Source organism: Saimiri boliviensis, chromosome 9 (genome assembly GCF_048565385.1).
Source record: "Saimiri boliviensis isolate mSaiBol1 chromosome 9, mSaiBol1.pri, whole genome shotgun sequence".
Lineage (NCBI taxonomy): Eukaryota > Metazoa > Chordata > Mammalia > Primates > Cebidae > Saimiri > Saimiri boliviensis.
The window spans coordinates 86276906-86287508 of record NC_133457.1 but is presented as its reverse complement, the minus strand read 5'-3'; the positions used below and the strand labels follow the sequence as shown (position 1 = coordinate 86287508).

Here is a 10603-nt window from a genome sequence, read left to right as displayed (position 1 = left end):
CAAACCAAAATGACCAGGAGGTGAGATCTTAAAGGGAAGGTACCTTGAAGGCAATTCAGTTCGGTCCACTCATTTCATATACAGAGAAACTGACAGTAGAGATAGAAGGTGGTGCAACCCCTCCTAAACGGGGCATCACTAGAGGAGATTTATAGTCTTTAGACTTCCTGTGCTAGGCCATTCTCCCATTAGTCATCAAAGGGCTTTCTCCAGGCCTTCTTTGTATGTTATGATCTCAAATTCAGGCTGTGTCTAATTCTGTTGCTGAGATTATGAAGTGTTCCTTGTACCCAACCTGACAAGTATTACCAAGTTGGCAAGGCACCGCACCAAACAAAACCTGGGCATGATCACCAGCAATCTCCTAAAAGAGAAAGAGTGCTCTTAAATTTCCCAATGTTCCCAGAACACTAAGGGGTAATAGTTTCTGTCTTTTGGGTTGTCAGGAAAATTAAATGCAATAGTGTACAGAAAGGGCTTGACACAGTGTTTGGCACACAAGTGCTCTATGAATCTTAACTATTGTTATTGCCAACTTGTTCGCCATTAGTAAATTTTTGCAATTGGGCTAAATATATATCATATTCCAACAGAATGACTCTTTATTCTTCCATCTCCTGACCTGTCTACTAGTTTATTGAGTATGCCATCCAAAAGGTATGCTGGTTCCCTTTCTTAAATGTAAACTACAAGCTTGGATTTCCTGGGCCAGAATTTTACATGAGGAACAGGCCGAGGGAATTCAATTGACAACACATTTGCTTTGACTTTTCTTCAGCTTTTAACTCTAAATAGGGATTCTTAATGTCAGGAGACTTTTTTTCCTACCCTCACAACTTCACTCCACCTCTTGCAGAGTTTATTGCTGTCATCCTCTGCTGCGTTCTTTTCTTTCCTCTCCTTATCCTTCTTTCTCACTAACTACCCCTCCCACCTCATTCTTTTGACAGTGGGGCTCTCACTGCTTCACTGCACTAGTGTTTCAACATGGTGCCTCACAGTGGCACCTTGAGCATCTGAGCTCTCCGTACCTGCGTTGGAATGGAATCACGCGTGGAATCAGGCTGCCTAGGGAAGGGAGCTGCAGAACCCTGTTGAGAATCACTGGTGCAGTCACCAGCCACTAAGGCGTAGGGTGTTCTAAGCACACGTGGCTGTCATTGCTCACCTAGAGGGTATAGGGGCCAGTTCCCAAGTAAAGTGGGTTCCAGGCTAGGCAGCCTAAACATGTTCCCAAATGAGGCTGGAAGTATGTCCGGAGTAGCCTTCCACAGGAGTTAAATTGCTTCAGAGTAATGTCTGCCAGTGGGCTCTGGAGTCTCACAGATCTGGATTTGATTCCTGGGTCTGGCACTCACTGCCTGTGTAATCTTGGACTAGACCTTCCTCAATTCAACCTCCTTATATATGAAATGTGAATAATCATTGTGCTCCTTCACCAGAGTGGCAAGGATTTAATTGAACGCTGTGAGTAAAACTTAGCACAGTGCCTGGAACATAGGTGCTCTGTAAATGGCAATCAATATTTTAAACTGTGATTTTTAAAAATTTATTTTATTATTATTTTATTATTAATTTATTATATTTATTTTATTTATATATAAATATCTAATATATATAAATATATATTTATATATAAATATATATATTTATTTATTATATTTATTATTATTATTTTAAAGACAGAGTTTCACCGTATTGGTCAGGCTGGTCTCAAACTCCTGACCTCAGGTGATCTGCTCGCCTCAGCCTCCCAAAGTGCAGGGATTATAGGCATGAGCCACTGTGCCCGGCTAAACTGTGTTTAAAAATCATATCACTATAAAATTTTATGCTGTAAGATACATGCAGTTAGTTGTAATAAGAAAATATTTAATATGTTATCTAAAACTTTTTTGGTGAAATTGATGCTCCAGGAAGAAAATTTTCACGTTTTCTGAGAAGGTCTTTAGGAGACTCTAGCTGTAGTATCAAGAATGATTGAGCTATCCTCAGCCTGGATTTCTTATCATCTTCTTGACTCTAATTGGCGTTGCATTTTTCACATTCGTAATTAGGAATCTCAGAGCCAGATGTTGCAAAGACCTGGGACTGTGGTGGGAATTGCGTGCAGGCCTATCACTGGTTTCATCTTAGGTTTTTACCCTTGTTTGCCTTTACTTATTCTCCCCATTTTAAATTTTTGCCTTGTTACTTGAAGCTGCCTTACATCCTCAATTCCAGGTGGGTGTAAAATGCCAGTGATGATTTGTGTGGCTTCTCAGCAACAGGCCCATGTATGTAAGCTGCCTCTGGAAGCCCCGTGGATGTGGTAGAAACTGCCCACATGCCTTGGGCCTCCCGCCTTCTCCTTCCTCTCCCTCACACTCAACCACATCCTCTTGCTTCTGTCTTCCGAGTATCCCTCAAACGGGCCCCTTCCCCTTCACTTTGAGATCACCTTGCATGGTCTCTTATTTGGGTTCCTGCAGTGGCTTTGAATCTGTCTGCCTGCCTCCGGTGATTTCCCCCTGCCCACCCATGCTCCACAATTCTACTCAAGAGAGCCCTCCAGCCCACCAGCCTCCTCGCCTATCCAGGGCTCTTCTGTAGGCTGAGCCTTCCTGCCCTGTTGGCCCCATCTGCTGACAATGTCCTGTGTTCTACATTGAGATTCTTTTCCTTTTCCAAGGCACATGAGCTAGTCAAGCTCTTTCTCTGCATGGGTGTTGTTTACTTTTCCTTCTGCACTGCTTGCCGTGTTCCTCGATACTTGACTGTGACATCGCCTTCCCTTCCTTAGCCTTCCTCAGGCAGAGCTGTCACTCCACTCCCTCTGATCCTAGTGCTGTGGTCATGAATGTCACAGTGCCCTGCTGCTCCCCCTTCCTCTCTCAGGGCCTGACTAGTGCCCCTGTGAAACTCAGCAGATGTTTAATGATGATGAATGAGTGCTTGAGAGAATGTGGGGACCCTTCTACATCTCTTAGAGTTCTGAGTCTGCTCCAGAGATGGCTTTGTGCATCAAAAATGTTAATATTTTCACCTTTGTTTTATGCTTAATGCAAAGTCAGAAGACAAGTTCTCCCACCTGTGAGGACTTGGAAATAGTGTGAGTTGCACCTCTAGAATTCTTATGAAAGAGACAGGAAAAATAATACACTCAGTTGGCAGTGAGTTTCTAGTGAAGTAATCCTAAGACTCTTGTATTCCCATTTTGCAAAATATGAAAAATGACTGGTTGTTGTTCATGATGGCAGAGTTGCTGCCACTCTAGAATAGGGTGACAGGAAGTTGTTCTGTGATGTGTCAGTGTACTGGGCTAAATAGGAATGGCTTTGTCCCTGGAAAGGGCTTAGAGCTCTCTCTTTGCAGACAAGGCTGTGATTTGCCCAAAACTTGGAGCTAACTTGTTCTGTCATTTTTTATTTGTTTGTTTGTTCTTCCTTTCATTAAATATTAAGCATTTACTGAGGACTGGTACTGTGCTGATCACTGGGGATACAGGGTTGGCAGAGATATAGACCTGTCTCCATGGAGCTTATAGCCTAGGATGGGCACCCTACATGGACCAGTCATTTAATGCAGAAATAAATAATCACTCAAGAATGGACTGATCCAGAGCAGTGAAAGAGAAGCTGTTCAGAATAGCTTCACAGAGTTGGCCACATTCCTGTTAGGGTTTGAGGATACAATAGGAGCTCAACAAGCATGGAAGCAGCAAGGCAAGCTGTAATGTAAGCCAAGGATGAAAAAGTCAGGTGCAGGAGACAAAGAGGTGGGCCTCATTAGAGGCTTGTGACTTGCTACTCTGAGCTGCAGCAGGAGTGGACTGATCCCATTTGTGGGCTAGAGACTGCCCAGATAGGCATGGAGGGTTCATCCAGGATACCAGTAGAAATGACTCTGATCTTCCAAGTGGGAGAGGATGTGAGCAGCAGAGCAAGAGAGGAGTGTGTTTGAGAACTCTCTAAAAAATTAAAATGGACAAGATGTGTGACTGATTTTGGAGGGTTAGGGAAAGGGAGGAGTTGGGGTAACTTCCTGTTGTTGGCTGAATCCTCTGGGTGGAGGGGATAGAAGCCAGGCCAGGCCCTGACTGGGGGACTCGCAGTCCATTGTATGTGACATGAAGCTGTTCATCGCAGCCTGTGGGCTGCTCAAGAGATGGCTTGGCCTCTGCAGAGTGACCAGTTCTGGCCTGAGAAAGAAGTGATGGTTACCGTGTTGCTCCTTTCAGAAGAAAGCTAGAGAGTTGATCATCTGAGTCTGGAAATAACCTCCTCCTAATTAAGGAGGAGGAGAAAGGGAGGCTGTGCTGCTGGCAGCATAAGAAGCTTTTTTTCCCCCCTCCTCACTTCTGTTTTTTCATGAGACAAGAAGCAAAGGTTTGAGAGCAGGGAACTTTGGAAAGGCAGAATACCTCTGCCTAGTGTGGGAGGGAGTTCAGAGAGTTCAGAACTGCGGGCTGCAGAGGGAGAGTCCCCTGCGAGGGAGGGGACTGCCTGCCAAACTGTTGGAGTCTTCCAGAAACCCCAGGAAAGTCTGATCCCTGCAGTAAGATTTGACAATTTATTTTTCTAAAAAGAGACATTTTACTCAATCTGTTTATTTTCAAACTTAGACAAAGTTATTTGTGATCAAAATCCCAAAATGGTGAGAGAAACATCAAATTGGACCTTACTATAATGTTAATTCTTCAGAAAGCTGCTGTTACAATATCAATTCAAGTTGCTTAAGCTTAAGATTCCTTTTTTTTTTTTTTCCTTAAGACTTAGTTCTGTGGTGGTGGGAAAGTTACAAGAAAAAAAAAAGCAGAATTAGTTTTGCTAATGAAAAGGTAGCAGTGAGCTTGGTTTAGATTAAAAAATCAGGAAAGAGCACCTGTGGGAACCCACAATAAAATGTGTTGAGACATATTTTACCACTTTGGAAGGGCTTTTATTCTAGATCCTCTGGAACATCAGTGGGTCTGTGATAGAATTCAGAGGTCAGTGAACTTGGATGGGAAAAAGTTACATCTTTATTGTGACCAAGTTCTAATAAATTTAGTTTTCCTTTTTATTATGAATAATAAAAATATGAATAGTATTAGCAGTATTTGTCACCATTATAAATTATAGCTCTTTTCATATTACATTATGGTTGTTGCAGATAATGAAGACATCATTTATGCTTATCACTGCTTCAGATTTGTAGTCGGCATTAGATCATCACTATCTGACAAAACCCAATGCCTTCATAAACAAGTGCATGCATTCCTATGTCACAAATTTTTCTTTTGTTAAGATAACTGTACTTCACTGTAATTGGTTTTCTTGTTAATCCTGTGTGATATGTTTCATACATTTAAAACTATTATTCCGAGCACGTTTCATTGCTTCACAGCTGGCTAAATAGCTCCATGGCACATGAAAGGTTAATATTCCGTGGCTAAGATCCTGTAGTTGTGGCATGATACCTCCACCTGGTGGCAGCAGACTCCTTAGAGGTTAATTCTATAACCAACTGTTGAGAACTTTAACAGTATACTTGAGTGGTTTTCAAACATTTTTTATTACAACCCACAATAAGAAATAGGCTTTCCATCATAACTGAGTACACACTTACTTACATTTCACAAAACAATTCTTGATCTTACCATATGACACATTGATATTTTGTATTGCATTCTAATATTCTCTTCAATTCTCTTTCATTAAAGTAAAATGCTCGTTGCAACACACTAAACTGTAACACACTAAAGTGCACTGTTTTACATCATAGGAAACCATCTTTCAACATGCTTCACAGTTTATTACCCAGTAAACTTCATTTTGGTCTCCCACACATTTTCAGGGACATAATACCTACATTTTAAGTAACTGCCAACAAGTATGAGTGCATTTTACACAGTGTTTAAAAATTGTTTATTATTGATGTATAATTTAAATGCAGTGAAAGGAACTGATTACAGTGTGCACATTAACATACCCCATCAAGGTATTCTTATCACACATAAAAAAGTTCCTTTGTGACAGTTCTCACCCAGTTCCCACCCCCTTGGGAAATAACTGTTTTGATTTCTTTTATCACACATTGATTTTGCTGTTTTAGAATTATATATAGATGGAAACATACAGTATATAGTTTTTTGGTCTGGCTTCTTTTGCCGAACCTAATGTTTTTTAGATGAATACATGTTGAGTATATCAGTATGTGGTGAGTAGCATTCATTCCATTGCATGAATATGACACAATTTGTTCTCCTGTTGTAGACTTTTGGGTTGTCTTCACTTTGGGTTATTATAACTAAAAATTCCATGAGTATTTGCATAAAAGTCTTTGTGTGCACATACGCTTCATCTCTATTGGGTAGATACCTGGGGAGGAATCATTGGCTCAGTTGATAAGTTAATGTACGTTTGACTGAAAGAAACTGACAAACCCGTTTGCCAAAGGGGCTAGACCATCTTACATTTCCACTGGGAAAGTGTTAGAGTTTGGGTTGCTCCATATCCTTACCAACATTACATGTTATGTCAGTCTTTTTAATTGCAGTCATTTTGGTGGGTATTGTAGTTGTATTTCTTGGTGGTTTTAATTTTCATTTGCCTGATAACTAATGATATTGAACACTTTTTTTCATTTTCTTTTTAGCTATTTATCCTATTTGTGAAGTGTCTTCAAACTCAGGTTTTTAAAAAAACATATCAATTTATAGTAGTTTTTTACATATTTTGGATATAAGTCCTTTTGGCCAGATATATGTATGAATAAATACATGGATACATTTTTCCCCATTCTGTAGCATACCTATTTATTTTATTTATTAATGGTGCTTTTTTGATTAACAGAAATTTTTAATTTTGAACATTTAACAATTAACAATTTTTTTTTCATTATTTGGTGTTTTCTGGATTCTGTCTAAAAAATATTTTCCTGTTCCAAAGGTCAGGAAGATAGTTTTGTCTTTTTTGTTTAGGTGTGTGATCTATCTCCAATTAAAGTTTGTGTATAGCATGAAGTAGTTGTCAAGTTTCACTTCATATTTACATCTGATGCTCTAACCCAGGCGTCCCCAAACTACAGCCTGCGGGCCACATGCGGCCCCCTGAGGCCATTTATCCGGCCCCCGCCGCACTTCAGGAAGGGGCACCTCTTTCATTGGTGGTCAGTGAGAGGAGCATAGTATGTGGTGGCCATCCAACGGTCTGAGGGACAGTGAACTGGCCCCCTGTGTAAAAAGTTTGGGGATGCCTGCTCTAACCATTTGTAGAAACTACTTTCCATTCACCATTGATATATAGGGCAGAATTTTTTTAAAAAAAGGTCCAGCCAAGGAAGTGAAAAAACTGAACTTCTGGGTCTCATAAACCAGAACCTCTTGGTCTCATAAACCAAACTTCATGGTCTCCCAGACCATCCCCAACCTACAGACTTGGTATTCCATTCCTTTCCAAATTAGTTTATTCCCAGTTATCTTGTGATTTTCAGAAATTACTTTACTCATAATATATGTGAGGATTTATAAGGCAACAACTTTTCACAAGGTCTGTACTTGTGCTGTCCTGTGTGGAACCACTAGCTACGTGCAGCTATTTAAATTTTTAATTTAAATTACATTTAAAGTTTAGCTTCTCAGTCACAGTTGCCACGTCTTGAGTGTTCAGAGCCACATATGGCTATTAGCTGTCTTTACTGAACATCATAGATATAGAATATCTCCATTTTTTTTCAAAGTGCTGGACAGCAGTAGCCTATAGAATAAGAACAAAGTCAGGCTACAGTTTTGTAGCATATTTTAACGAATTTTTTTTTTTTTAGTTTTGTTAACTGGCATTCAATATCTACCTTTTTCTTCCTGCTTACTTCTCATTCTTCCATGTTCCTATTTCAATATCAAAGTGTACTGTCCTAGCCAATCCTTTTGTCCATCTGAAAATGCAGTATCTTCTATCTGTTCTTTGCTGAGTAGAAGAAAGAATTCCCCTGGCTGTGCATGGAATCATTCTTTTATGGAGCCTACCTAGTGCTCACCTATTTAACTTCTCTCAGTGCTTGATGTCTTCCAGCTGCCGCTGGGATGCCTGAACATCCCCTTTCAAGGTGCAGCCCAGAGATAGATATTTTCTTTCCTGTCTTGATTAATATTGCATCTCTCCTTAGCGTTTCCACTGTAAATGTTAAACTGAGGAAAAGTAGTACATTATGACCTTTAGCCCTGTTCTTTATTAAGAGTCTAGTAGTGAACTTTGTTGCCATTTCATCATGATCAACCATATAGGAATTTGTGAGATTTTCTCACATTGTTTGCTGGGCATGAGCTGCACAGACACTGACTCTGCCATTAATGTCTTTCAGTGTGGGAATTTTGCTGTCCTGGTGGATCTTCATATATTGCCGCAAGGTTCAAACAAAGATACGAGCTGGTTTTCTGAACAGAAGAAAGAGGTACAACAAAACTTTCTACTATTTACATGCAAGTAGCTGCTGCTGCTACAAAAAATATTCACTCTTTCCAGCTTTTATTTCTATTAATGGGGAAAAAGTGTTGAGTATTTAATCCTTGAAAAAACAATTGTATTCCCAATGTCAGACACATATGCACCTACTTTTGTCCTTCCTTCAGAAACTGACACATTCATATACTTCATATGAGATACTCTATTATTTAAACCACATTTTATACCTCTATGTTTTGGGGGAAGGAGTTGTGTATATTAAAGAAGAGAAGAAGAAGAAGTTAAAGTGACTATTTCAGGTAAGCAGGATTCTAACGTGACTGGTTGTGAAGGATGGCCTGAGCACCTGAAGCAGGTATGGTGGCTAACACAAGGTTGAACTGTCACACCCATAAAGCCTCAGCTTTTATTTTCTATTATCCTTTTATTATCGTGAGCCTTTGACAGGTGAGGAGATACTTGACTGTGTTCCTTCTCTCATTGGTCAGTCAGGAAAGCCAGTAGCTGGGGGCTTAGCAGAGCATGATGTTGGACTTTCTGAGCATCAGCCTCCGCATCTGAAAGTGAAGAGGTTCGCCTAGATGCCAAGTCCACTCCTGGTTCTAAATTTCAACAATCCCATCCAAGTGCTGCCTGTGGTGGAGGCTTACAAGCTGCTCTCACCATTACTTTAGCTCCTTTTCCCATCCCTGCTCACCAGAGAACAGGGATAATCAGCTTGTGCCTTTTACATGCCTTTAAAAATATCATTATCCATGATGTCCATTTATCACATTTTTAGAGTGAGAAATAAAAATAAGTTTTATTAAAAGACAGTATATGGAGAAAAAACTATGGACAGTGGCAAAACAAAACAATAACACCCTTTTCTGTGATAATTGCTTTTAATCAGCTTTTGTAGATCACTAGAAAAAAAATCCTCAATCCCCAAAAAATATTTTATAGGATAATACATTTTCACCCAAAGGATAATATGATCGAGACTTTGCTGTCATTATTTTGCAAAGAATACCTGGTGACCCAAAGCTGGGAAAAGGAAGGCATAAGGTTCTGTATGGCAGGATTTAGACTCTCCAGGACTTTTAAATATTTAGCAAGTCAATCAGCATCTCCTACTGCCACCTACCTTCACATAATTCCACTCTTTAGCTTACTAGCACACATTGCTGTGATTCAAAACTGTTCATTCATTTCCTTAAAGTGACTAATAGTCACCCAAGAGGACCTTACCCCAAAATCTTCTGACTTGACTTAAATTAACAGTGTTACAGAATCCATTCCAGGCCCATTCTCCATTCTCTTTCAGCTTTGTCACCTTAGACTTTTATCCACCTTAGACCTTTCTTCTTAATATTGAGTCAGTTTTGCCTAAGATTCAGTAAATTTGGAATTCTTTAAAATAAAGCCATAGGTGTTTGAATCACCTCATAGCCAAAGAATGAGGCTAGGGTTTTTTTTTAATAGGAGCCACATGCAGCTGCGTGGGTGCTCATAGTACCTACTTGAGGGCATTAGGGCATGACTTAGCAAAGCTGTGCAGTGCATGACAGGACCTGCTGAGCAGCGGCTGGCAGCTGCAAGGGGCAGGTCAGCCTCTCAGAACCAAATAGTTGGTTTGCTGCTGCTGCTTTAATTTGTTTTTTTTCTTTTTTGAGAGTGCAATGGCTCACTGCAACTTCCGTCTCCTGGGTTCAAGCGATTCTCCTGCCTCAGCCTCCCGAATAGCTGGGATTACGGGTATATGCCACCGCACCCAGCTAATTTTATATTTTTAGTAGAGACAGAGTTTCACTGTGTTGGCCAGGCTGGTCTCGAACTCCGGACCTCATGATCCGCCCACCTTGGCCTTAATTTGCCCTTTTAAAATGTGTATTGGCAGTGACACACACCTATAATCCTAGCTCTTTGGGAGGCCAAGGTGGGTGGATTGCTTGAGCCCAGGAGTTCAAGACCAGCCTGGGCAACATGGTGAAACCCCATCTCTAAAAATTATGAAAATTAGCCAGATGTGGTGGCTTGCGTCTGGAGTCCCAGCTATTCTGGAGGCTGAAGTGGGAGGATCACTTGAGCCTAGGAGCTTGAGGCTCAAGCTCCTGAATTCCACTGATGCCACTGAATTCCACCCTGGGTGGCAGAGTAAGACCCTGTCTCAAAAAAAAAAAAAAAAAAAAAGGATTCAC

The 10603-nt window shown here is 40.5% G+C and overlaps 1 protein-coding gene across 4 annotated transcripts in view; it reads left to right on the top strand.

The window, feature by feature from the left end:
• Positions 1-10603, top strand: part of SLX4IP (SLX4 interacting protein) — a 195668-nt gene that overhangs the window by 106862 nt on the left and 78203 nt on the right. For all 4 annotated transcript variants that reach the window (XM_074406237.1, XM_074406238.1, XM_074406236.1 and 1 more), the window contains one exon: positions 8323-8412. In XM_074406237.1, the coding sequence (XP_074262338.1) occupies positions 8323-8412 (90 nt within the window). The remainder of the gene's footprint in view (positions 1-8322; positions 8413-10603) is intronic.